Here is a 27,590-nt window from a genome sequence, read left to right as displayed (position 1 = left end):
GTATCTAGAACAGTGGAGTGGGTGAAGCATTGTGGCAAAGTACAACAGGTATAAAGAGACCAGCAAACGTTTTATTTGTCTGATTATTTGAAGTCTGTAACCTGCTCTTGAGGCAACAGCCTCTCAGAGTGGCTAACGCGTATTAAGAATAACATACGGTAATACAAAATAAAACAGGGGCAACAGGAAGAGATAATAAAAGCTGGAGTACAGTCGCCTGAGGAGATGCAAAGGAACTGAAAGGATGTCAGATCTGGTGCCAGGCAGGCTTCCCTGAAGAGAGCATTCCAAAGTTGTGACAGGGAGGGGGGACAACTCAGAAGGCCCTATCCTGAAACATTCCCATCCCCAATTGTGAGGGCTGGTGGATCTGAGGATACTCAATAGCCAGGCCGATGCCTGTTCCTGTCTGCAGCAAAAAGGCCTTCTTTTACAAAGCAGTTGGTAGTTGCACAGAACCACTTGCTGACAAGGCAGCCTCTGGCCTTTTGAGAAACTGGCTCTCTCCATCCCATAACAAAAAACCTATGCCAGGTTTCTCTGTGTGAGTCCCTGATGGGTTTATGCGTGTGTAACACTTGCTGAAGGATGCAGACCTTAACAATGCAATCAGAAGAGGGGGTCAAGCAAGGCCCCTCAGCACAGAGAGAAACGGCGAGAGTTGATGTTCATGCGTGTGACACCAATGTGCTTGAGGGGTGTGGACAAGAGGAATGCCATCTTGGGTGGGATGTTACACAGCAGGTCAGAGTCCTCTTCACAGCCCTCCAGCTCGAAGGTGGCGTCGTCCAGCATCTCCTTGTGTTGGTGACAGGCCTGTTCCACCTTCAGCCGGTGGATCTGAGCACGCAGGCCCATTAGTTGCCGTGCCAGCTGGTGATCCAAGGCCTGCATCTCCCGCTGGATAGAAGCAAAAGAATAACCATGAAGCCTGAGAGACAACACATACACACCCCATAAGAAAATTAAAAGAGCATGGCTGGATCAGACCAAAGGCCATGTCCTGTCCTGTGGAAGTGTCTTTGAGAGGGTGGTCAGACCCTGAGAAGGAGTGTGAAGAGCTTAGGGAATTGGAGGACCTTGAGGAAGGTGGGGTAACAGCTTCTGAACCCCAAGAGACATCTGATCTCAAGGAGGGTCCCAGTGGGTTACAGGATGGAGATCCTCCCTCCCAAGGATGCTCAGGCAAACTCAAAAGTGCCTCCTGTCACCTCCCTCCCAAACACACCCACCATAGCTGATCCAGCCAAGAAGGTGGTTCCTCCCGTTACATAGAAGCTAGGAGCAAATTGGATGCCAAGTCAACAGCCACCCTGCCTCTGTCACCTAGGAGGCCGGCATGCACAAACCTCACTTAGCCAGCCCACCAGAAGGAGCACCTATTTGCTTGGGACTCCAACTGCTTGCTGTCCAGCTAAATGCTGTGCCCGCCTTGCCCTTCAATGGAAGGTGCAGGAAGTGTGCCACTCGTTGGTTCAGTGTCTTAGGGCCCATCCACACTTTAGCTGAATGTGGGCTGTGAACCCCTTGTTCCTCCTTTAATTCTTACATGTCCATGCAGTGTTCTCCTCCAGCTACTGCTGTCCTATAATTTCTCATCCAGAGATTCCCTATGCTTTGGAAATCGAAACAGGACATCAATTTCATAGGGAATATCCAGATTTAGGGAGGAGGACAGGTGGGAAGGCAACAGTTGGAGGAGGGGGAATTAAAGGGGGTGTAAGGGGTTCACAGCCCACATACAGCTGACATCTCTACATTCACAGCAGCTGCTGTAACTCTCCAATGGCATACCCTCCAACATTTCTCTAATGAAAATAGGAATTACCCATTCCGTAATGATAATTTTATTATTTATACCCCACACATCTCACTAGGTTGCCCCAGCCACTCTGGGCAGCTTCCAACAGATGTAAAACATAATAAAACATTAAAAAAACCTTCCCTATACAGGATTGCCTTCAGACAGCTTGAGGGTAAGATAACTCCATACCCTCCAACATTTCTCTGATGAAATTAGGGGCATCCTAGGGAAAAGTGGGACATTCTGGGATGAAATAAGAGACTGGGATGGCTTCTCTAAATCAGGGATGTCCCTGGGAAATAGGGACACTTGAAGGGTCAGCAATGGTTTGACTTAACCCCAATCTTCCCTTGTCTCCCGAAGCAGACGGATGACAACAACAAGAAGTCCTCAGCCAAAAATAAGCACACACACCCCAATTATTATACACTGCTGTCAGGACGAGCCCTACCATGAAGCAAAATGAGCCAAGCAGCTGAAGCAAAGTGGTTAGTTTATTTGAATTATTATTGTATATTTTTACTACTAGGAAATGGGAGACACTTGTGGGATTTCCCACCTCAGGTGCCAAAATAACTTGGTGGGCTTGAATTTTAGGGACCCTGATATGTGTGTGTGTGTGTGTGTGTGTGTGTGTGTGTGCGCGCGTGCACACACACACACACACACACACACACACACACACACACACAATGTTTAATGCTCTTCCTCAAAAAGCAAAATATATTGGGCTGGCCCTGATTGCTGCAGGCACTACTCTGCCTTCTAGATACTGTACTGTAGTTTCATTTACCCGTCTACATATTCTCTATATATTCATTAACTTCCCTCTCTTCCTCCAGCAACATAGAAAGGGTTGTGTTCATTACGTGGTTAAAGATATGCTAGGAAATCATAACTGTTTACAGCAGTTTACCAAAAGCTCAAGACAAACCTAGCAAATACACTGCGTGAAATGAAAGACAATGCAGGACAGAGTTCAATTGGTCTTCGTAAGTGTACATTGATTATTGAGTTGACCTGCTTCTCCACTACAGTGCAGCTTTATGATGCTGGGGCTGATGGGAGTTGTAGTCCCAATTATCTAGGTATCAGGTTGAGGAAGGCTGCTGTAGAGGTGGGCTAAAAGTTGTGAAAAAGGGCAACTCCAGCAACTCACTCTACAAACTTTAAGCAGAAATGTGAGACAAAACAGGTACCAAGAAACAGGGACTGTACAGGGAGTGCATACTGATATGTGCCTGGACGGTACTACTTCACTGCCTGAAGCTTTAAAGATTTAAGCTAGAACTGAAAAAGACGGTCAGATGCAAGTTTGCCAGTGGAGTGAGCCATGCCAGAGAAGACCACTGGGGAGGTCTTGCCAGGACGCAGCCTTTGCAAAGCTTGCGACCACCGGTGGTGGAGGTGCCTCCTCTGCCTCACTGCTCCAGACTTGCCCCTGAGGGCTGGGGCTAGTTGCTCTGGTGCTCACATTTCCCCCAGAAAGGTTGGGAAAATACTCACCAGCTCCATCCTGAGCCACTCCAAGGCATCACCAATGGTGGGGAACCCACAAATCGTCTTCAAAGGGACGGGGGTCTGAGAGTCCTCCCCGGCCGTCTCCCCGCACTGCTTTTCTGGCAGAGTCCTGAGCCCGTTCCGCCAGGAGGGGCTTTGCACGCGGGCTTTCCACTCCAGGTAGGAAGGGCGCCGGGTCTGCAGCTTCAGCTTCGCAGTCAAGGCCTTGACGCTGTCCAGGTTCTCTGCCTCCGAGTTCTCCTCCTCTTCCCCAAACTCCTTGAACCTCACCAAAGACATTGCAGAGGTGTGCAGGCAAAGGGCTTTCTTTCCAAGACAGACCAACTCCCTCAGTCACCCACTCGCTCTGTGTCACATGTGTCCGTGCATAGAGGAAAGCTGTTTATTCTTGGAACAATAAAGCCCTGGCAATAAAAGAAAGAAAGCAGGAACTTTAATTATCCAGAGGTTAATGGGAGGCCTTTTCTCTCTCTCTCTCTCTGGTCCTGACTTATTGTCTCCAACTGGGAGGAGACACCCTGTTCTTTGAAAGGAAGTTTCAATGACATAAAAGACAGCAAGAGTGTAAAGCCATTAATCCCAACAGCACTCCTTCCTTTCCTGACTCTTACTGTCAGCAGAGAAAAAGATATGGGTCCTCCACCCAGGTCTGAAAAGGAGCCAAGATCGAAAGGTCACTTCAGAAGATTCAAGGGCACTTTATAGCAAATCGTGTCCTTGTTCAGCTGACATGTCAGTAAAATCAAGGTGAGATAGTGGATTAGCAACATATTCAGGCAACTACCCTCCAAAGTCTTATTGTTCCTCTGCATTGTGGCCCTCACCCAGCTTGCTTATGTTTTAATACTCCTTTTAATTACAGCACAATTATAGCATAGCACCACCTGCTGACCAGTAAGAAAATAGCCACTTGATGCACTTCAGTGCAGCATAGTGTTCACCAGTGAACTCTAGCACACTTTGAATTACCCATACATTGCAGTCATGCATCATGGGAGAACAAGCAGAGCAGACAGACACAACCAGCAGCAATTTCTATGTCTAGGGAAACAGAGAATGTTGCCTTATTTCTTTTCAGTTCCATGCATTGGCCTCAGAAGTATAGAGGTTCTGACACATAGCAAGTGAGCAGAGCAAGATGGGGTGAAGTAGAGCAAGGTCCATGTTCTGGCAAGGCAAAAAGTCCAGAATTCAATAGCACCCTGGACAGCTCTATGCATGGGTCACATTGGATAAGCAGGAATAACATAGCCAGATATTGCTCCAGGACCAGTGGACCTCTGGTTGAGCTTTAAATAGGCACCGTGGGTCTCTCTGAGCTGCCAGCTCCACTCTCTGTAGGAAAAGCCTCTTTGTTTAAAGGGGCCCAGTTGGCTCCAATGGTGTGGGGGAGACTGGGGTTCCTATAGGGCAGGAGTGGGGAATCTTTTTTTGGCCTGAGGACCACATTCCCTCTTGGCCAATCTTCCAGAGCCCATATGCCAAAGGTTGGTTGTGGTCAAAGTGAGCACAGAAACCACATCCATTCACAAGCCACACAACACACACACATACAGCACAGCACAGGCACATGCATGCATATCCACAGACACACCTTCTTCCCCAGCAATTAGGCTTAGGAAAAAGCATTCTCTGTCCAGCCCTCAAGGTCGGTGGTTTGAATCCCCGGGACAGGGTGAGCTCCCATTGCTCTGTCCCAGCTCCTGCCAACCTAGCAGTTCAAAAGCACGCCAGTGCAAGTAGATAAATAGATATTGCTGTGGCAGGAAGGTAAACGGTGTTTCCATGCGCTCTGGTTTCTGTCATGGTGTTCCATTGCGCCAGGAGCAATTTAGTCATGCTGGCCACATGACCCAGAAAGCTGTCTGTGGACAAACACCAGCTCCCTCGGCCTAAAAGCGAGATGAGCGGCGCAACCCCATAGTCGCCTTTACGTCCAGAGGTCCTTTACCTTTTTTTACCAACAGGGTGAGAAGTTTTGCATTGTGCTCCCTGTTCTCCCTGCAGCTGCACTGCATTTAAGGTGGAACAGGAAGCCTGGACTGAAGGGACAAAGAAACGGAACAAGAGGGGTGTCCTAAAGCACGGCAGAAAATGGCCAAGCAGTGTGCTGGTTCCTTCAAAATGCCCAACATTGTGCCTTCCAGATGTTTTGCACTACAACTCCCATCATGGGGCCAAAGGCAGTTGCAGTTAGGAGGACCGCTTATTGCGTTGCCAAAAAGAAGAAAAGGTGTGTGTGTGGGGGGGGGGTAATTTAAAATAAAAATTATGCTTGTACGCATAAAATTTGCATATGCTGATTTACACACATATATATGCAAATCTAGAAATACATATAATAGTTAAATTTCCATAGAAATACAGTACATCTCACCATAGTGACTTGTGTGCCTGCTCAGTCTACTGCACTGGGGCTGTGGATGGGCAACTCTGAGCACCCTTTCTTTTCTTATGGCGCCTTATCTTTAAACTGGACTTGGGCGAGACAGCTGTACAAACAGAGGACTGTGCCCTATAAAGGAGGACACCCGGACACCTTAGTTGAGTCCCAAACATCTGAAGGGCACTGAGTTGACAAAGGCTGATTTAATACAAGCGTGGTTGTACACAGTCTTGCATAGGTTTGCTGCAGCTTCAGATTGATCAAATAGGTCATTCAAGACACCATATTGAGCACAGTTAAGTCTGCAAACTTCGCATTCTGCTAAGGAGCAAGTCCCATTAAACTCAGGGGGATTTACTTCGGGTCTAGACATGCGCTCTAACCACTACCCCACCCTGGCTCTTTAAATGGTCTTTAAATGGTCTCCTGCCTCTGCCACCATCAGCTAAGGTTACAGCAAGCCTAAAGGTGGTGAAGTTGGGTCTGCTGCCTACAACAGATGGAACAGAGCCTTCAGGCAAGGGGGACTAGGGGATTTCAACCTCCCAGCACAGCCTGCAAGAGACTGGAGAATGGCTAGCCTGGAAGGAAGAAATTTCAAAGGGAGGAGGCAAGTTGAAATTCATTGCATTGCAATTCCTCAAGGGGTTCCACCTTATCACTTGTAGACTGAATCGGGACAAAGGATTTTTTATCACACTACCTATGCTAATTGACTCTTGGATGCCAGCAACAAGTGGTTTAAGGTCACTTTTAATGCAATTTTCACTGCTCTTTTCTGCATTTCATTTCCCTCTGACCTCACTGTTTACAGTTCCCCACCCTCAAAACCAAGCAACCTAGGATAAGATTTCACGCAGCTGATGAAGTTTATGCCAGAATAAATTTGTTGCATTGGTCTTTAAGGTGCCACAAAGCTCTTTGTTTTTGCAGCAAGAGAATAGCCCAGCTACCCCTCAGGAGACCAGGGGCCCTGTTTTCAATCTCTAATATGCTGCAGGGGATGAAATCTCAATATTGTTGCATGCTACCCCAATCTCCGAGCTGTGAGATTCCAGGTGCCTACCCAAGATTCATGTTTCTTTGGGGGAATAAGGCACAGCGGAGACTGTGGTGTCTTTATGATATGTGGTTTATTTACACATGTATACAACCTGAGCCTATGATGGAGGGGCTCACAGCATGGACACCCCAAAAGGGTCTTGTTTCTACCACAGCCTTGGATTCAAACAGAATCGTTCTACTTTGACCCTATCTCCTGCTTGCTTCCTTTACCAGCCTGCAACCTTTCCCCCCCTCTAGGTCAAATCACAGTCCCCCAAAACTCTACTTCAGACTCTGGCTTTGTCTTCTAACTAACTCAGAACCGGAGGGGCCCCACGAACTTTGCATCTGGCACAGAGCCTTTGTCTTCTTAGTGGCTCATTACCTTTCCTTAGGTTTCTAAACGGCTCATCTCCCAGGCGAAAACTAGTCTGGCTTATTTATCTTTTTAACACTTTCTGGGTCCAGGGATTAAGTGTCTGGCACCCACAAGCTCATAACAATATATTTGCACAGCATGAGGGTTTTGTTTTGCTTTCTTGCAGAATATTTCAGTAGGAAAGTTAAGGCTCTGCTCCATTCCTCTCTTGTCGAAAAGCGTGGATAAAAAGATGGCTTAGCACACCAGTCTGCAGAGCTCTCTCTCTCTCCCCCCACGCTGCCAGAGTTTCACTTCCTGTGGTTCTCTGTGTATCTTCAAGCCCCATTTCCCCCACCATCTGCCTGGAGCCCATCAAGGCACACAGGAGGGGGGGGAAATATTGTGGTAGTTTAATTGCACTGCCAGTTTATCTAACGATCTTCACCCGTCAAGGCCCTTGACAGTGGAAAAAATAAATAAACGGAAAAGAAAACATTATAGCCAGGCTACCTTAAACCCAATATCCTCCCTCTCTCTCTCTGCTTTTCAGCCTCTCCCACACGGCTGTGTGTGCAGTTCCTGTTGCATGCTCTCCTTTTTTTCCTCTCTCTTTCACAATCTAAGAGCCAGCATGCTGGAACCCCTCAGCTATTTTGAGAAGCAAAACAGCTGTTGAAGGGTTTCTCAACAGCAGCAGCAGCAGCAGCAGCTGCCTCCTGCACCTCTCTCTGGCCATGGCACTTCCAGCAGGCCCTGCACATGCTCAGGCTCTGCATCTTGCCCCCCTGCGGTCCTCCTCACTAGGGGCTTGACCCCCCGACTTCTGCCAAGCAAGATCTCCTGCAGGTTCTGACAGGGCTCTGCTTCCAAATCCAGCTGTCAGGTAAGGGAAGGGGGCACCCACTTCAGGGAGCACCCCTTTGCTGGCTTTTTAAGAGGCTGTTTTGCTCTGTCTGATCCCCAGAACCTCTAGTTAAACGCTCCCAAATGGCAGGGCTGGGAAGATGACCCTGCTGGCCAGAGGAGATGAACTGGCTAGTTGGCTCCAAGGTCTGACTTAAATTCACATAAATCCAGCTAGTAGCCAAGGATCCTTTTACGGCCCTCACTTTAAAAAATGAACACTGGCCCACCTTTCAGGGCTGTGTCTGTTCTAAGGATTGCTGTGATAAACGGTGCAGGCTTAGCACGCATTGTGGACCCCCAGATTGAATGCAATCCACCAGTCAGGCTGCCAACTTTTCAGCAGGACTCTGTAGCTGTGGATTTAACCCATCATATTGTACACCTGTTAGCAGGTGATGCTTATCTCCATTCTGTTAAAAGCTTTGTTAAAAGCTGCACTTCAAGCTGCTCTGAAAGGCAAAAGAACAGACCAGGCTGCTTTTCTTTCTTGGTCAGTTGGCAACTCTACCCTTGGCCCACATATGGTGGCATGCCCAGGGATCTGGTGTTTTACTGGCGTTGCAGGAACAGGACAGGCGTGCTTGGCTGCCGATCACACATTATATGGAAGCCTAATGTATTGCCTTTATGTGAAGAGGAAGGTAGGAATCTGCAGAGTGAGACCATAGGCCCATCTTGCTCAGGATTGCCTATGATGATTGAGGGGGGTTGCAGATAGGGGTCTTTCTTTCCCAGCCATCCTGAGGATACACCTAGGACCTCCTGCATGTGAAAAGCAGGCCCTGCACCTGGGCAGATTTCGTTCCAAATTTGGATATCCCATATATTGTCATTTTGGTTTCTTTTTAATGTTCAAAGCGGCTCTCACAGGAAAGCATTTTAAAAGTCAACAAAATTCCACAACATTATAAGGAAGTTAAATAAATTCATAAACACACGGAGCATTGTTAAATATTACTGTTACTTTTCCATCCTTTCTTCCTGTGCCTTCAAAGCAGAAGCACGGCATTGAGAGCAAGCCTCAATTAACACAGTAAAGATCAGGGCTCTATCTAGAGATGGAGGGCACAGGCTGCCTCTGTCAGCAGATTTTGGGTGTCATGAAAGGGTAGAAAATGAATTATTAGCATTTGTCTGCCAGGGAAGGGGAAAGATGACTTGTGGGATTGTCTGCTTCAGGTTTCCAAATATTCCAACCAGCCTTGAGGCCTCTTGCACCTTGAATTGGGGAGTCATTTGCTGCTTTCTTTCAGGCAGCAAAATGTCTTGAGATGGCCCAGGTAAAGGTTCAGAGGGTTGTACTTTAGGCAGGTGTAGCCTTTCCCGTGGCTTTATCTCCACCCTGGGATGAGCTACATTTCTTAGTTTTGTTTATTTAGCACACCTTTAGCTGTGAGGGCTCTACAGCTCTTCTGGTTTTATTTATACCTTTTTATATCACATCTCAGCCCAGATTACCTGGTTGGGAGCAAGGGAAGCAGGGAGCAATCCCTCCCACCCCCACCAAAGCCAGACTGTGCTGTTCAGGAGGAACTTTGAAGGCCAGAGCTTGAGATAAGGAAATTAAGCAGGTGACGAGGCGCTTCTCTATTGCTTAATCTCCTGTTGGGAAAGGGAATCACATCTCACATGTTTCTGTATGGTGAGTGGCTGTCAGAGAAGCACGTATCTGGACTGGGGTCGCTTTGCATGATTTGTAAGTGCCAAACAATGACTTTCAAAACAGTCTTTGGAATGTTTTAGGAATCTGTCTTTGAATCCTTGTTTCGTTTTTGGCACATTAATCCCCCGGAGGCATAGAAATTGTGAAAACGTTAGAAACAGGCTGTTCCATTTTAGCTGAAATATCTGAGTCAGGCTTCTAGCTGAGGGACGAAGGGGAAAGGACATAGACACACCAGTTTTGCTTCCTCCTTCTTGGAAACAATGTGTTCACCATTTTGTTTTCTTTTTGAATATACCCTTTGGGTCTTATTACTTAAGCAAATTTGCAGGGGTTCTGGAGTCAAGCTGAACAGCAACACTGTAGCCTGAACTGCACCCAGACTTTCACCTGAGTAACAAGCCTTGTCTGAATTCCATGTAGATATTTGAGTACAGTGGTACCTCGAGTTACAAACGCCTCAGGTTGAAAATGCTTCAGGTTACAAACTCCGCTAACCTGGAAGAGTTACCTCGAGTTGAGAACTTTGCCTCAGGATGAGAATGGAAATCGTGTGCTGGCGGCGCAGCGGCAGCAAGAGGCCCCATTAGCAAAAGCATGCCTCTAGTTAAGAAGTTTCAGGTTAAGAACGGACCTCTGGAACAGATTAAGTTCATAACTAAAGGTACCACTGTACTACCATCAACAGAGAAACATGGAACAAAGCATCAGAGAGGCACCTCTATCTTTCCTTTCCTTTCGCAGACTGCTGTGATGTTGCAGCCCCCTGAATATAAGACAACACAGCATCCAACTTTCCTCTTCTTTCCACTGCAGGGCTGCTGTGCCTTTTAAGAACAGAAATTTGGCAGCCCATGCTTTTCTCATTCGTCTCCCTGCATACCAGGGGAGAGTATCACCTGCTGAATTTCTGCTTGTCACACAACTGTCCGAATAAAACTGGCAATGGGAAGCCCTCCTGCTTCAAACCAATAGTTCTTATATTGCGATTCGTTCTCAAGCTGGGAAGGTGTCCCTTTTGCTGGGTTCTAGCTTACTACTGTCAATCTGTTTTGGTTATTTTATATGACGACTATAAGCCCTTCCAGATGTGGAAATGTTCAGGGAGGCAGGAGATGATATATTGTTTAATTATATCCTTTCCAACTTGTGTTAACAAGTTCTACAATTTAGCAGATTAACATTCCCCTTTTTTAAACTTGCACAGCGAATAGCGTTTGCCAGGCCTCTATAAGCCTCTAAAATAAGTTTCCTGGTAAATTCCGCTTTATTCCCTCATAAAAAGGTAGACACGACAGAGTCTTGTATAAAAGTATACAAAATAGTTTACTCACATTCTGTTCACAAATGGATCCCAGAAGGCAGACTTATGTTACGAAATATGTACACCTGGAATCTATCCCATGAAGAGATAGCCCCTTTGTCCTCTTTTGGCTGGAAGCATCTTAGAGAACATCTTAGGCTAAGCAGATGTTGCTTCTTCGACAAATGGAGTCAGAGAGATAGATGGCGGCCTCCGCTGAGGTATGTTGTTATCTGCACAGGTAAGGCCACGTCCACATCTAGTCACATGCAGAGGAAGTCTGTCCCAGCCCAGAAAGAAATAGGAAGTTCCGACTGGCTAGTCCAGACATCCTCTTTTTATGTCCACTCTAGGGATGTTGTATTTGACTGCTCTGTGTTTCACATCCCACACCAGACGACCCATTTAGTCCTCATTCATCCTGATCAAAAACAGCCTTCCCCAACCAGGTGCTATTCGGATGTTTTTGACTACAACTCCCATCAGCCCCATACCAAAACTTTTGATCAGTGTGCATAATCTGTATGTTGGGCAGAAATGCTGAGAATTTGTGTCACATAACTGTATCTGGTCTTCTAAATGCTGTTCTGACTCACCTGCATCCGTCATATCTGTCTGCTCCTCCAACAGGTTCCGCTGGAAGGCCTTTTCTCTTCTACAGCCAGGCCCACAGGACTTTCTGGAGCAAAACAGACACATTTGCTGTGTGGGCCCAGCCTCTCCCTACCATGGAGTTTGCGGAGTTGATCAAGACCACCAAAGTGGACCATGTGGTGCTGTCACGTCCAGGACTCCCGTCAGTCAAAGGGACACTTTGCATCACCAGTCACCACCTCCTTCTATCTTCCCAGTCAGGGGGAAACGGGGAACAGGGCCAGATTGAGCTGTGGCTTCTTATTCGCAATGTGGACGCCATTGAGAAAAGGTGACTGTCTCTCCCACATCATACCTCCCCTACCCCCAGCCCCAGCATCACTGTTAAGAATCTGTTAAGAATCACTGAGGCTCCATATGCATGAAATCAAAATGTTGTTGCTTTGCTCCCCGGGTTGTGAACTAACCAAACTAAGCCTTACAGAACCTGAGCAAATCAGAACTCCTTCTATTCCCCCACACCAAGAACAACTTGCAAAGGAGCTGCAGTTTTTAAGAGAAGCATTGCTGAGCCTAAACCTGAGCCCAGATTGAGGTCTTGCAAAGTGACCTCAGTGCAAAATATTAGCAAATGATGCAAAGCTCTGGGGAGGGCTGTAGCTCAGTGGCAGGACTTCTGCTTGGTGTGCTGAAGGTCCCAGGTTCAGTTCCCAAAGGACATCTTCAGGCAGGGCTGGGAAAGACTTCCTGCCTGAAACCCTGCTGCCAATCAGTGTGGACAATACTGAGTCAGACCAATAGTCTGACTCAGTGTAAGGCTGCTTTTTATATTCCTATGTTGTTCCTATCGTGCCCACCTCAGGCTAGTTTCCTGGCTCATGAAGTCACAGACCAATAGAAGCATAGAATTGTATAGTTGTAAGGGACCACAGGGGTCATATAGTCCAACCCTCACAATACAGGACTATTTTTTCCAACCTGGGACTTGAACCCAAAACCCTGAGATTAAGAGTCTCATGCTTCACCAACTGAGCTATTCTTTTGTGCTTAGCAGTACTATCAGAAGAAAGTGCTTTAGGAACATGGGGAATAAAATCTTCCTCTTCTATAATACTGAATTACGCCTTTCCTCTGCTCCAAGGTCCAGCTGCCACCTTTTACCCTGGCTGTGCTCCGCTGCTCTTTTAACAGCAGCCTAATGTGTGGATGTGGGTGGGACGCAGGTGGCGCTGTGGGTTAAACCACAGAGCCTAGGACTTGCCGATCAGAAGGTCAGCGGTTTGAATCCCCGTGACGGGGTGAGCTCCCATTGCTCGGTCCCAGCTCCTGCCAACCTAGCAGTTCAAAAGCACGTCAAAGTGCAAGTAGATAAATAGGTACCTTCCGGCGGGAAGGTAAACAGCATTTCCGTGCGCTGTTCTGGTTTGCCAGAAGCGGCTTAGTCATGCTGGCCATATGACCCAGAAGCTGTACGCCTGATCCCTCGGCCAATAAAGTGAGATGAGTGCCGCAACCGCAGAGTCGGTCATGACTGGACCTAATGGTCAGGGGTCCCTTTACCTTTAATGTGTGGACACTGAGCATGTGCTGTTTGAACCAAGTGCTGGCAAAAGAGCCTTGCCTCCCTAATATCTTCATCTCAGGCTGCTGTGAAAGGCAGAAGAGCAGGGCTGGGAGAGAAAGGCTGGTAACCCTGCTGGGATGGCAAGAAGATGCTGGGCCGTCTATCTTGCCAAATGACCCCCACATTTGGCTTCTTGTCAGATGAGGATCAAACCAGCAACCGCCGCCCAGACCACCAACCCCTTGCATGCACCTGTGGCACAATGCTAACCTCTCCTCTTTCCTTCCTGTGACTCCCCAGCGTTCAGAATCTAAGTTGGTATCAAAGCACCCGGACTAACGGCCCTCCCCCAGAAACCAGGTTTGCCTTTTAACTCCATTTCAAGCTGCAAGGCATGGCCGCAGCTTAGAGGCTTAGTGTTTGTGTGCTCCTCAGCTTGCGCTGCTTGCCAAACTGGTGTGGGGCCTGAAGCAGTCCTGGGCCCCACATTTCCAGAAGACCCGCCTCATGCCTGGAAGATGCCTGCCATTATTTTCTTGAACCCTGTTTGTACAGGGAGAAATACATGCAAGTTATCCTGCCCTTGATTTCTGCACCTACAGTCAGGGCGGAGGGTGGATTGTGCCAAGTGGGTGAGAGCCCAGGAAGGCCTAATCTGAAGCAGAGCTCCCCAGGGCTCAGCCTCAGGAAATGTGGAAGAATCACAATGTGTCTCTGAGCATGTGCAGTGTGGCCATCCCTCACCTCTAAGTATCCACAGCCCTACCTATTCCCACCACCTGAGTTATTTAATGCTGATTTTATTTATTTTAAAAATTATTTTATTTTATTTATGTTACTGTTTTGGGGGGACACGGGGCAGGCAGGTGTGGAGGACTCCCTGGTCCTGAAAGGGGTAACTGTGCCCCTGAAGGACCAGATGCACAGCCTGGGAGTCATTTTGGACTCTCAGGTGTCCATGGAGGCGCAGGTCAAATCTGTGTCCAGGGCAGCTGTCTACCAGCTCCATCTGGTACGCAGGCTGAGACCCTACCTGCCTTGCCAGAGTGGTGCATCCTCTGGTTATCTCCTGCTTGGACTACTGCAATTCACTCTAAGTGGGCTACCTTTGAAGGTGACCTGGAAACTGCAACTAATCCAGAAAGTGGCAGCTAGACTGGTGACTGGGAGTGGCCACTGAGACCATATAACACCGGTCCTGAAAGACCTACATTGGCTCCCAGTATGTTTCCGAGCATAATTCGAAGTGCTTGTGCTGACCCTTAAAGCCCTAAATGGCCTTGGCCCAGTATACCTGAAGGAGCGTCTCCACCCCTGTTGTTCTGCCCGGACACTGAGGTCCAGCTCCGAGGGCCTTCTGGTGGTTCCAGCACTGTGAGGTTACAGGGAACCAGGCAGAAGGCCTTCTCAGTAGTGGCGCCCGCTATGTGGAACGCCCTCCCCTCAAATGTCAAGGAAATAAACAACTAGCTGACTTTTAGAAGACATCTGAAGGCAGCTGCCGAGAGTGGCTGAGGAAACCCAGCCAGATGGGCAGGGTATTAATAATAATAATAATAATAATAATAATAATAATAATAATAATAAATTTTAACACTGATATTAACATTGTATTTTGCTGTAACCTGCCCTGGGACCCTGTGGAGAAGGATGGGCAAGAACTTGTAGTAGCAATAATAATAATAATAATGGAGGCTACCTCAATTAGAGGAAAATCCTTCCATCTGCAGACAGCATAGGAGGTTGCCTTATCCTGAGTCATACAGCTGCTCCATTTAGCTCAGTATTGTTTAGCGCAGCCCACATGGCACCCTCCAGTTGCTGTTGGCTTAATGCAGATTCGAAAAGACATTTCTGCTCTTTGAGCCAGCTCTCCCCTCTCTGCTTTGCTTTCTGTCGCTCCCAGCAGGCTGCTCATGTGACTTCCTGCCCCTCTCAAACCCAGAGTGTGCGGCTGCTTGGGATTGTGGCCAAAGGCCTCCACACCCACCATGCTCATTGCTGTTGCCTCTTCTGCTGCAGAGAAGTTCGGGGGGGGGGGGAGGAATGTGTCTCTGGATCTTCCCCTATTTACTGCCCTTTTATTTCATTTCCCCCTGCAGGCTTGCAAACGCTTCGGGCACCATCACGCTCAAATGCAAAGACTTGAAAATTCTGCAGCTGGAGATTCCTGGGATGGAGGAGTGTCTTAATATCGCCAGCTCCATTGAGGTGAACAACATGCCCATCCCATGTAGCTTTATCTGAACTCGGATGTAGATAAATGCCCTCTGAACATGTGCAGAGTGCCTGTCATTGCCACAGTCAGCCCACAAATTCCTTGGAAAAAGGTAGCAGGAATGGTCCCTTCTGCCTCTGCACCCCCTCTATAGCTGTCAACTCCCCCCCCCTTTTTTAAGGGAAATTCCCTTATTCCGAATAGGATCCTCACAAGAAAAGGGAAAAGTTGACAACTATGACCCTCTCCAATGGTAGATTAAATTACCTTGGCCTTTGAGGGAAGGAAAAGCACTTTGTAGCTGCTCAAAATGACAACTAGAGCGTAGGATGAGTAACTCAGGTTTCCCTTCTCTCCCCCCAAATCATAACAGGAAGGCAAAGACATAACTTAAATTCTGGTTCTATTTTAAAAAATATCTGTGAGTTTGGAGGGTCCAAGTTGAGCCTGTGAGTGTCAGTACCTGAATCTAGACTGCTATGGTGGCCCGCAGCCAGCATTCCTGAGCTGGGGTTGCTAGCTTGAGTGGCCTACTCTCTCGACCAGCCGAAGAGGTCAGGAGGCTTTTCTAGACCAGACCTATCCCCTCCAGAAAAGCAGATCTCGCTGGTGCATGTGTATGCCTTCTTCAACCAGGTGCTCTCCAGATGTTTTGGACTACAACTCCCATTGACCCCTGCTAACACAGTGATTGTATTTGTAGCCAGAAATATCTGGAAGTGCTGACTTGGGCTGACCAGTCATTCAAAACATCTGCAGGGCCCTAGGCACACACACACAGTCCCAGTGCACGTCACTGTAAACCATGGTTAATGGTTAGTCATGCATGCACTAAGCTGGGCTGTTTGCACTTCCCTAGGCACACTTGGGAGAAACAAATGATCCCTGGCTTAGCGTAGTTTCAGTCCCAAACTATAACTAGTAATCCAAGAACAAACCATTTCACTGTCAAATAGCTCTTACTACTTATAATAAACTACTCTCTTCTTGTAATTTGGATCCTTTGTTTCAGATCCTTCCCTCTGGAGCAGCAGAAAACAAGCTTGCTGCTCCATCTTCCATAGGACAGCCCTTCAGATATTTGAAGATACCGTATTTTTTCATGTCTAACACGCCCCTGTCTATAACACAACCCCCTATTTTGGGGGACTCAAAGTTAAGAAAATGTGGGGGGGAAAGAGATTAACCAGAATTGTTGAGCTTTTTGGGGGGAGAAGTTGCTCGGAGTTGTTGATTTTTTTGGGGGGGGGTGCCCACATTTGTTTAGCTTGGGAGGGGTGGTGGGAGATTGCTGGAAATTACTCACCATAATGACTGGTGCAGACGATAGCACACATCGCAGAAGCCAACTGTCACCTCCCGGTTGCCGCTAGCAGCAGCAAATCGTATTCACGATTGGCGCACCAGCAGCCAATCAACAGCAGCCCTTGACGCAGCCAACAAACAGCCGCAGCTACAACCAATTGCCCATCACCCCTCAGCACTACCCATGTATAAGACGACCCCAAATTTTTAACCTGGTTTTGGGGTAAAAAAAACCCTCTAGTCTTATACACGGAAAAATATGGTATTTGACAACCTCTCAGTTGTCTCTTCTGCAGGCTAAACATACCCAACTCCCACAGATTAGGGATCAGCAACTGCTTGCCCTCTGCCCAAAATCCAGCCTCATGAACAATACATGGAGCCAACCCAAAAAGGGAAAAGAGAAACCAAGGCAATGGGATTTGTCTGAAGGCTATTCTGCCCAGGGTTGGGAGAAGTGACTTGCCCCCCACTATTCTCTGTCTCCTTTGTCACCCTGGGTCTCTGGTGAGGCCAGTTGCCGACCAGCATGCAGCTACAACTATCTTCTACCCCCCCCCCCCAAGGAAGCAAAAACTAATGAAGTGCTGCAGTATTGCCAATCAACACAAATTACCCGTCTTTGTAACAGCAACTTTTATTTATTGGATTTCTTCCAAGGAACTCAGCCCACAACCCGTTTTATTCCCAGAACATATGAGAAGCTCCAGGTCACTGACTCATGGCTACACGTCAGAACTGGAACCCAGGTTCAGTCTGATGCTGTGACCACAAAGGACCCCGTTGATAGGAAAGGGGAAAACCTGCACCTCCCAGGCACATACCTGGCATAGGAATTCGTTCATTATTATTTTATTCAAAATATAGCCCGGCCCCCCACAAGGTCTAAGGGACAATGGACAGGCCCCCTGCTGAAAAAGTTTGCTGACCCCTGCCTTAGAAGCACCCAGAAGTGACTGGGGGGTGTTGCAAGACTGGCTGCGGGGGGGGGGGGGCTGGCTTGCATCCCGCAGGCAGCACAGAAAGGCTCTCTGGCTCTTTGGCAAGAGTTGCTGCTGGCCTGTTTATTTGTTCGTCACTAACCCGCTAGCAAAGGCAGCCTCTGTTCACCTCGGGATTTCCTTGTTGGAAAGCAAACAATACGGAGAAGTGGAAAAGCATGAAAAAGATCCAAGTTATTTTTCCACATCAGGCACCATTAACCCTTCCAGAGGGATGTCCCTGAGCAGCAAGGCAGCGATGGCAGGAAAGGTCATCACTTCCCCAGGATCTAGTTCTGAGAAGCCAGAGCTGCGCATGCGAATGTCATGTGAGATGCACTCAAGGCCACCAATGCCGCCTTGACTGCTCAATGACATATAGTTGTGTGGCTGGGCAATGCAAAACACTAACGCCCTGACACACCCCAATATTATTATTATTTTGCAGTATCTCCCTCTCTGGCTTCTGAGATGCTTGCCCATATGGTTCCAAGCATCTCTTTGCAGCCACAAGGACTATAATATACCGTATTTTTCGCTCTATAACACGCACCCAACCATAACACGCACGTAGTTTTTAGAGGAGGAAAATCTGTAGGCATGCCACCCGTAGACATTCCCTCCATAACACGCACAGACATTTCCCCTTACTTTTTAGGAGGAAAAAAGTGAGTGTTATGGTGCAAAAAATACGGTATTCTTCTTTTTTTTAGAGTAAAAGCTGGCACCCTGATGCATCAGCCCAGCCTTGCTCTATCGTTAACAGCACCGAACAGAAAAAGGGTAGGGAAATAGCTCACAAAATAAGGAAGAGGGTGCTTTGGTGCAGGAGAACACACACATCCATCTGACAATTTTACCTGCACAAACTCCTGGCTGCTGCAACTCATGAAGCTCAAGGCTTTCAAATTATTATTATTTCTAAAATTTATATACTGTTTGATTGTTTAGAAACCCTCAAAGCGGTTTACAAAAATAATTCTAGACACTGGAGATGTTTTAAGTCCATGCCGCTCCCTCTTCCCCATGGTTGGCAGAGCCAGAGCCCCTTAAGCAGGTTGTTTAGTTAGGTTGCCGGGGGTGGGGGGCTGCTGGTTCAAAAAGACACAGTTGGTCTCGGCCAGCCTTCACCAACCCGGTGCCATCTACATGTTTTTGACTACAACTCCCATGAGCCTCATGCTGGCTGGGGCCGATGGGAGCTGCAATCTGAAACATCTGGAGGCCCCCAGACTGGTAAAGGCTAGGTGTGGGGAAAGCTCCTGGGGATGATCCACCGCCCTTGTTCTCTCGCAGGCCCTCTCCTCCGTGGAGTCGGTGATGATGACGTACCCCTTCTTCTACAGACCCCAGAACATGAAGCTGGAAGACGGGTGGGGGCTGCACCGCCTTGAGGAATTCTACCAGCAAATAGCTGCAGATGTGAGTCATGAGGGTCTGCGGTTTTGCAGAGGCAAAGAAAAGCAGGGATGGTGGCTGAGGGGGGCAACTTTCCTCCCCTCCATGTCCAAAGGAGCAGCACCCCTTCACTCCCTGCCAGCCTTGCAGTTAGTGTGGACCACAAGCCATATTGCCCAGAGCAGAGCAGGAGTCTGCCGCAGAAGACAAGCCACTCCACCACCATGTGCATGTGCGCACACACACACCATTCACCCGGGCACCCATCAAAATGTCTCGTCTTCCCCTAGGGCAGGGCAAGCAATCCCACCCGATAGCCATCTCTTGACCCTGAACTGCCTCGTCCCCATATCCCATAAAGGGTGGGGTGGTAGGACATTTAGTCCCTGGAGGGGACACCCAACTGGATGACAGCATCAAAAGAAACAGTATTCTACTTGCCACTGGACTTGACAATTTCCAGATAAAATTTCCTCTTTTTTTCAAATTTCATTTTCATTTTACACTTGAAACAATAACATTTCAAATAAAAGAAATAGACAACTAATATTGACTCCGCTTCACCACCACCCCTTCCATGGTGCATTTTATTACTTTCTTTTCCATTACTTAATTCTAATTTCTCCCTATATCTTATTTTCTACTTGACACTGGACTTGACAATTTCCAAATAAAACTTCCATTTCAAAAAATGACCAACTATATAGAATCTACCTTAAAAATTGTATATAATCATTTATTTTATCTACATATGACTAAACCCCTGATTAAATGTAACATTTTTTTAAAGGCTGCTATTATAACAAGGGGTCCTCCAACTTAACTGCCCTGATCCTTTCCTTTGGCCTGAAGTTTCCTTGCAGTTTAAAGAAAACCGCACCACACACACACACCAACCTGCCACTGTGGGGGTTGGCAGACACACACCAAAGACAATGGGGAGGCTGAGGGAGGAGCTCAGTGCCAAACAATTGGGCTGCTTCTGGCTGAATGAGAGCAGTTCCAGACCTCTGCCTTACAGGCTACGAGAAACAATCTGACGTTGACCCACTTCCCAGACAGGTGCCTGGAGGCTCAGCTACGTCAATGAGGATTTTGGGGCCTGCTCCAGCTACCCACCCGTTGTCATCGTGCCAACCAAAGTGGAGGAGGGAGCCCTGAGAGAGAGTGCCCGCTTCCGTCACGGGGGACGATTCCCCATCCTCAGCTATTACCACAAAAAGAATGGGACTGTGAGTCCACCTTCATTTCCAGTGTCTCTTTCCTGCACCCTTCTTCCCACAGACAACCCACTCCTAGTCTCCTGTGTTATTCTGCGGTGGCGAGTGGTGGTGACGGAGCTTCAGAAAACAAGCTTGCCTGTTTTGTCTGAAGCTGAGCAAGTTATGGGGGGGGGAAGCATGTCACTTATTTGGTAAATTAGTAAGCTGCCCTTCGGAGCAGGAATTAGGCAAGAAATGGTGCAATGTGAACTTGCATAACTGATGCACAGTTGTTATCTGTTGTGCAGTTACATTAGGAAGCTCCCTTGCCATGAGCCAGACCACTGGTCCACTAGTGAAAATAGTCCTCTGCTCAATTATGGTCTGGGAAAGAACACAAGAAGGGAGCCTGATGCAAAGTCTAGCCAGCTCAGCACCTCTCTGGGGTTTCAGACAGGGGTGCCCTTTCCCAGCCCCATCAGAGGACTGAACCTGGACCTTTTGCATGAAAGCAAAAAGACTATCCTCTTTAAAAAGATACTATGGCATTTGAAAAGGTTCAGAAAAGGGCAACCCAAATGATCAAGGAGGGGATGGAGAGCCTGCCCTGTGGAGAAAGGTTGCAGCGGGTGGGACTTTTCAGTAAGAGGCGACACGATAGGAATTTATATAATTCTGCATGGTAGGGAGAAAGTGGGAAGAGAAAAACTTTTCCCCCTCTCTCATAACACTAGAACTTGCGAAGTTGAATGTGAGAAGATTCAGGACAGATAAAAGAAACTACTTCAAGCAGCTATGGAGCTATAGAACACACTCTCTCAGGAAGCAGTGAGGGCCACCAACTTGGCTGGGCAAATTCATGGAGGTCATGGCTATCAATGGCTACTAGCTGTCATGGCTGTGCTCTGCCTCCACAGTCAGAGGCAGAAATGCTTCTAAATACCAGTTCCTGGAAACCGCAGAAGGGGAGAGAGCGCTCTTGTGGTTGGGTCCTGCTTGTGGGTTTCTTGTTGGGGCAGCTGGTCAGCCACTGTGAGAACAAGATGCCAGGCTAGATGGGCCAACGAGCTCTTCTTCTGCACTTTATTACTGAGCTAGAGCGGCCCCTGTTGCAAAGGATATTATTATTATCATTATTATTATTACCTCATGAAATTTATACACCACTTGATTGTAAAAGCAAAACAAAATCAGAGTCGTTTACAAAAAATAAAATAAAATCATCAATGAGAAAAATTAACAACAATAATTTAAGACTTTCAGAAAGATAAAACAGCAATAGACTAAAAACAGATGAGAAGGGATTGACTCCCTTGGCCCCTATGGCAGCGTTCCTGCGGGGATTTGCAACGGCCACTGCAGGGCGAGAGAGCAGAAAAGAACTGCTCTGGTGCCGCCACAGAAGCCCCCTTGCCCCCACCATCCTTTTCATGTTGCTTTGGCAGGTGATGCTCCGCAGCAGCCAACCGCTGGTGGGGCCCAACCGGAAGCGCTGCCAGAAGGATGAACTGCTGCTGCACGCTGTGCTGGCACGTGGGGACCGTGGCTTTGTCCTGGAGACCAGGTCAGCGCAGGCAGCCAAGCAGGCAAGGATGCTGGGGGGAGGCACAGAGCACCGGAGCACCTATCCTGGTTGGAAGAGATTTCACCGGCCTCTGGAGAGGTGAGCATGCCCTTTGGGCCCCAAAAATGAAATGGGGCAGTAGTTAATCAGAGCTCAACCATCTAGCTCAGTGGGTGGCTTTGGGCTGGTGACCATCTCTCTCAGTCTAACCTACCACCTCCCAGGGTGGTTGTGAGGATAAAACAGGGAAGGGGGAACCACATTTGTATAAACTCCCTGCAGGAAAGGTGGGGTATGAAAGTGAGAAATAAAATAACGAGCAGGGCACAGCAGGGCACAAATGGAATGAAAAACCAATTTTAAAAGAAAAGTTGATTTTAAAAGAAAAGGTCCAAGGGAAGGGAAGAGATGGATGTTCTTCTTAAAGTGCAAAGTTGAATAAGCAGAGCTGGGTATGGTCTGTGCTTATGTGACTCTGTCTACTTTGCAGGCATCACCTGGTTTACAAGTAATTTCTTCTGTTGAGATAGTACAGGAAATATCACTCTGATGATGGTCCGGGGATCAAATTACATTTCTCCAGATCCCAGACTAATTTCTTTTTTTATTCTTTCAGATCAACAATTTAAAAAATACAATTTCAACAGTACCTACCCCCTCAAAGCTCCATCTATAACCAAACAAGTTAATAGCTCAAAAAGTAAAAGGCGGCTCTGTTGGCCCTTAATTCCCTCCTGCCTCACATTTGCAGGGGGAAAACTGATTGCCATTTGCTTTGATTCAGCAGTAAAGTGCAGGTTTTCCTAAGGAAAGTGCTGGGGCAAAAGACAACAATACTCAGACATGGAGCTTTAAAAACACGGCAAAAAAGGAAGTAGGGATGAGCAGAGGCATCCATCCTCCGATTGTGGAAGGAGAATGTAGCTTTCATGGCTAGTAGCCACCGAATGGCTTATCCCCTACATGTTGACCAAGTCTCCTTCTCTCTCTCTCTTTGCTGCTTCCCTGCCAACCCCCCCCCCACCCACCCACCCACAGGGGTCGTCCCCTCCAAGAGAGCTTCATCAAGCTGGTGGAGGCTTGCAACGACCCATCCCACAACATGGACCGCTGGCTGAGCAAGCTTGAAGCCTCCAAATGGCTGTACCACGTCAAGGAAGCCCTGAGCACCGCCTGCCTTGCGGCCCAGTGCATGGACAGGTACTGATGCAGGTGGGGAGACCCAGACACCTCCCTCTCTCCCATCCTCTGCAGCAGGCTGAGGCGACAGGGGCTCAGGTGAACTCTGCAGAGGCAGGCAGAGAATAGACTAGAAAGGGGGATTAGAAAGGAGGGGTGAAAAGACGGGAGGAAAAGTCCCTCGAGCAGGACCGCATTTCTGTTGGGCTGGGCAGGGTGGTGCCAAGCTACTGGGCATTCTGTGGCTTGCTTACAGGGAGGAGGCCTGCGTCCTGGTGCATGGAGCCGAAGGAACGGATACGACCTTGCTGGTGACAGCCCTTGCCCAGGTCATCCTAGATCCCAACTGCAGGACACTCACCGGGTTCCAGGGGCTGCTGGAACGGGAGTGGATACAGGTACCTGCGCTGGGTGGGGCTTCAAGTGCCAGGGCTCAGTCTGAAGGGTGCCCTGCTGCCCTGCATCTTCAGATCCTATGGGATTATCCTCTGCACACCCTTTATCTCTGGCTTTACGTACTGACTCTTGCTATAAACCAGCCTTTTCCACAGAGGATAAGGCAACTATTAGCTCCTAATTGTGAAGGCTATACGGTAGCCTTGAACAGATCTTTCTATGCGGTGGATCTTTGCCAGGTCAGCCTACAACTCCCATCAGCCCCAGAGATCATGCTGGGGTTGATGGGAACTGGGCCGTGTTAGCAGGACCTGATGGGAGTTGTATTCTAAAATTATCTGGAGTCCACCAGATTGGTGAAGGCTGCTAAAAGCCATTCAAGCAAGCCTGTGTGCTAGAGGTATGTGTGGCCATCACACACATGTATATTCATGTGTGCTTGTGATTGTGCATGCACACAGGAGGCCATAAGGACTAGCAACACCCTTTTTATGTTCCCACCTGCCCACTGCTCCTTGCTCCTCCTCTCCTCCCAGGCTGGGCATCCGTTCTGCCTCCGCTGCGCCCACTCTGCCTACTCCCACGTCCGTCTCAAGCATGAGGCGCCCACCTTCCTCCTCTTCCTTGACTGCGTCTGGCAACTGGAGCGCCAGTTTCCTTTATCACTGGAGTTCAACGAGGGATTCCTCTTGGCGCTCTTCGAGCACAGCTACGCGTCTCCCTACGGCACCTTCTTGTGCAACAATGAGAAAGAAAGGTGAGGCAGAAGTTGGGAGAGCAATACTGAGACTAGAGGCAAAGAGGCTCTGCAGCGGAGCGGGCATCAAACAGCTTGACCAGGTCTTCAAAATGTCATCCAATGATTTGAACTGGGTATTTGCGCTTTTATAGGCAGCTGCCCTATAGTCAGATCACTGGCTCATCTAACTCAGTCCTCTCCACACCAGAGGTGGGGAACTGGATCCAGCCAGCCAACCAGATCCTTAAATCTCCACCAACATGCCAGTGGACAGGATCCCAGTAATTGTCAGGGCTTCAAACTATAGAGCTGAGAGCTGATGGTTGGTTTCCTGTGCGCTGGGCTTTGCTGGCCTGCAAGCCCCTCTTTGGCCCAGTGGCATCCTTGTTTTTATAGGGGCAGGTGGGCAAGGCTTGGTCGAAATGGCCACATAGGCCACATGGGGGAGGCCTGGCAGGCCTACTCTTAACTGGCAGCAGCTTGCCACGGATTCTGGCAGGGGTCTTGCCCAGCTGTGCCTTGAGATGCCATTGACTGAACAGGGGACCCTCTACATGCAAAGTAGACCTTCCGCCACTAAGCTATGGCCCCGCACTGCCAGAAGGTATACAGGTGTGACTCCTCCAATCTAATGGCAGTCAGGGCTAGGATAAAAATTGATGGCAACAGCTCAAGTGTTCACAGCAAGCTCACACAATCAAAAGGCCATGGGACATTCCAATGCAACTCTTGCATTGTTACTGCCTCTTATAAATTACGGAGCCACATGGTGGAGGTGAAGAGCAGGAGAGGCAGCACTTCTGCACCATGGTAAAGGTAAAGGGACCCCTGACCATTAGGTCCAGGCGTGGCCGACTCTGGGGTTGCGGTGCTCATCTTGCTTTATTGGCCGAGGGAGCTGGCGTACAGCTTCTGGGTCATGTGGCCAGCATGACTAAGCCGCTTCTGGCAAACCAGAGCAGCGCACGGAAACGCCGTTTACCTTCCCGCTGGAGCGGTACCTATTTATCTACTTGCACTTTGACGTGCTTTCGAACTGCTAGGTGGGCAGGAGCAGGGACCGAGAATGGGAGCTCACCCCGTCACGGGGATTCGAACCACCGACCTTCTGATCGGCAAGTCCTAGGCTCTGTGGTTTAACCCACAGCGCCACCTGTGTCCTGCACCATGGTAGGTGCCCCTAAAATGAACTAGCCCTGTGCAGGTTGAGTGATTATATAAATCCAGACACACACAAATGCAGAGGCTGGTGCCCCTGCTTGCATTGTTCCCCAAGCCCACCTACACCACTCCAGCCCCATCCTTCCCTTTACATCTCACCCAAACCCCCATCCTCACACAGCTCTTGTGTCCCACCACCTCTGCTTTATTCAAACCTCTGCTGTTTTAAACCTGCCTATTCTTTTGCTCCCCCCTCCCATCCTGGCCTCATGCAAAACCAGGTTTGTAATGTGGCACTACAAATCCTCTAATGGAGACTGTGTGGTGACAGCCTTACATTTTTATGTGTATAGGAGAGAGTGACAAAGAGCAAAAAAACACACACACACAATCTAATTTCACAGGGAAATGTCACCATCAGGTGAGAAATTGCCACTGTGCTTTCATGGTTACTCTTCTTACAGATGCAACCCCCATGTGGTGAAACAGAGATGCAGCCACAAGATGGGAGGGGCACCCAAAAGCTACAAGTACAAAACAGCTTACGCAAATCCGATTGCAGTTGCTCACATCAGCCCTCTCTATTATCAAGATCTCAGGATTCATTGTCATTGTAGATCTCAGGATAGGATCGGGGAACTCGTGGCCGTCTTTCATTCTCAATCACTGGCCACATTGGCTGTCGGTGGGCACTACAAGGTCTCCCTCCTTGCCCTAACAGGAGTGCTCAAGTTTCTGGTTCAGACCCTCCCAGCCAGCCAGTCCCTCCCTCCAGGGTTCCCCTCCTACCCCCAAACTGCAGGGTAGTTCAACATGTGCAGCAGCTGTGTATTTTATTATTAAGCACTTCTCCACATTCTAGCATAACCTTTACCAACCAGGTTTCTTCCAGAGATTGGTGAAGACTGTTCTAGCTCAGACCTACCCCACAAGAGAAACTAAAATGTCACAGTCTCCCCCTGCAGGAAGCTCTGTGAAGTGAAGGAGAAGACACACTCACTCTGGCCCTGGCTGAACAGCAAAGGGGAGGAGTTCCTGAATCCACTCTATGCACACAACCCCTTGGTTATCTGGCCATCGGTGGAGCCACAGAGTTTGCTGCTCTGGCAAGGTAGGATAGATAAGCCCATTCTCCCTCAAAATAGGGACATCAACTTTCTTTATTTGGACTCTGTGGTCTGTAACCAAACCCAAGCCCCCCACCATATCAGGACAGAATTATGAGAGGAATTCAATATAGCACTAAAACAAATGTTTCATCAGCATAAGCATTTCTGGTCACATAATGGAAAAACCTCCTGTCTCCTTCCCCCAATTTGCTTTGAAGCATGGAGGGAGTAGGGGAAGGCCCATTGCACTAGCAGCAACCCAGGGCTGGCAAATTTTCAGACTTCTTGAGGACTTGAAACTTTATTTTTTTAAAAAAACCACATTGTTTTGTGTGGAGAACTTTGTATTGCTAATTTCCATTACAAACATTTTAAAATGGGGGGGGGGGTTCCCTTTTAAAGAAACTTTAGTTAACTTTAGCAATTTCTCTTATACATTGGGGTTTCAAAGAGCCTTTCATTTTAGTCCTTTGCAATTGTGGTGCAATCAAATTGTCAGTTTAACCTTTTATTGCATATACATTTCACTGACTGATTTGGATTATGCTACAACATGCCCATTTGGGATATCCAAATACCTTTCCTATTCCTTCAGCTGCAGCATTTTACTTGATATTCCTCTTCCAGACTATTACTGTTATGGTGATACTGCTACCATCCCAATCACAGCAAGAGCCCAGAGTAGAAGGGGAGTATAAGAGGAAATATCTTTAATTACTTTTTCGACCTGCTGTATATGGGGATATAAGATATTAATCTAACCATTTCCTACAGGCTTATTCCTCCGCTGGGTCCGCTCATCCCACCATCTAGATGATGCATGGGGAGAAATTCAGAAAATAGTGAAGTCCACACAGGAAGACTGAGTGGGATGGCACCAAAGCAGACTGAGGCACAAGCCATTTCAAAAGCAGAAACCAAAGAACTGGGTAGGAAAAGAAGGAAAAGATCAGCCACAGCCTGGTTTCTGCTGTGCTGGAAACCAGCAAGCACAGAGCTATCAAGGAGAGTAAATGGTGCTAGTCACTAACCATGTTGTGAACCCAGCCTGTGTGTGTGTGTGTGTGTGTGTGTGTGTGTGAGAGAGAGAGAGAGAGAGAGAGAGAGAGAGAGATTTGTAAATAGGAGAATTCCCCCACTGGATACAGAGCTGGTCACTAAAGTCTGACAATTAAAAGACACTTCATGTTGGA

General features: G+C 48.1%; 2 protein-coding genes across 6 annotated transcripts; one reads left to right on the top strand and one right to left on the bottom strand.

The window, feature by feature from the left end:
* Nucleotides 1-65: 65 nt before the first annotated feature.
* FAM167B (family with sequence similarity 167 member B) lies at nucleotides 66-16,852 on the bottom strand. Of its 4 annotated transcripts, XM_081870447.1 has the most exons (5): nucleotides 11,585-11,692; nucleotides 8,250-8,471; nucleotides 5,703-5,840; nucleotides 3,311-3,729; nucleotides 66-900 (listed from the first exon to the last, which is right to left on the bottom strand). In XM_081870447.1, exons 4-5 carry the CDS (start codon nucleotides 3,602-3,604, stop codon nucleotides 637-639), a joined length of 558 nt encoding a protein of 185 aa, XP_081726573.1. In that variant the 5' UTR covers nucleotides 3,605-3,729; nucleotides 5,703-5,840; nucleotides 8,250-8,471; nucleotides 11,585-11,692; the 3' UTR covers nucleotides 66-636. The 4 variants fall into 4 exon arrangements, with proteins under 4 accessions (XP_081726573.1, XP_081726574.1, XP_081726572.1 ...); XM_081870448.1 differs by lacking the exons at nucleotides 5,703-5,840; nucleotides 8,250-8,471 and adding an exon at nucleotides 16,671-16,726 and having other exon boundaries at nucleotides 11,585-11,667; XM_081870446.1 differs by lacking the exon at nucleotides 5,703-5,840 and having other exon boundaries at nucleotides 11,585-11,667.
* On the top strand, nucleotides 11,684-27,590 carry LOC309346545 (myotubularin-related protein 9-like). Of its 2 annotated transcripts, XM_081870388.1 has the most exons (11): nucleotides 11,684-11,913; nucleotides 13,447-13,506; nucleotides 15,249-15,357; nucleotides 18,946-19,071; nucleotides 20,106-20,279; nucleotides 21,695-21,912; nucleotides 22,852-23,013; nucleotides 23,249-23,390; nucleotides 23,925-24,145; nucleotides 26,254-26,399; nucleotides 27,172-27,590. In XM_081870388.1, the coding sequence occupies exons 1-11, from the start codon at nucleotides 11,717-11,719 to the stop codon at nucleotides 27,261-27,263; spliced, it is 1,647 nt and encodes a 548-aa protein (XP_081726514.1). In that variant the 5' UTR covers nucleotides 11,684-11,716; the 3' UTR covers nucleotides 27,264-27,590. The 2 variants fall into 2 exon arrangements, with proteins under 2 accessions (XP_081726514.1, XP_081726515.1); XM_081870389.1 differs by lacking the exon at nucleotides 13,447-13,506.

The sequence above is a fragment of the Podarcis erhardii genome (assembly GCF_964252035.2).
Source record: "Podarcis erhardii genome assembly, chromosome: 7".
Classification (NCBI taxonomy): Eukaryota; Metazoa; Chordata; class Lepidosauria; order Squamata; family Lacertidae; genus Podarcis; species Podarcis erhardii.
The sequence above is the reverse complement of the archived record's forward strand: the minus strand, read 5'-3'. Positions and strand labels throughout refer to the sequence as shown.

Coding starts and splice junctions, on each gene's coding strand:
- FAM167B (XM_081870449.1), bottom strand. CDS start 3,604: ATGTCTTTGGTGAGGTTCAAGGAGTTTGGGGAAGAGGAGGAGAACTCG. Junction 901..3,310: donor AGTGGCTCAGGATGGAGCTG/GTGAGTATTTTC, acceptor GCTTCTATCCAG/CGGGAGATGCAGGCCTTGGA.
- LOC309346545 (XM_081870388.1), top strand. CDS start 11,717: ATGGAGTTTGCGGAGTTGATCAAGACCACCAAAGTGGACCATGTGGTG. Junction 11,914..13,446: donor GTGGACGCCATTGAGAAAAG/GTGACTGTCTCT, acceptor GTGACTCCCCAG/CGTTCAGAATCTAAGTTGGT. Junction 21,913..22,851: donor TTTCACCGGCCTCTGGAGAG/GTGAGCATGCCC, acceptor ACCCACCCACAG/GGGTCGTCCCCTCCAAGAGA.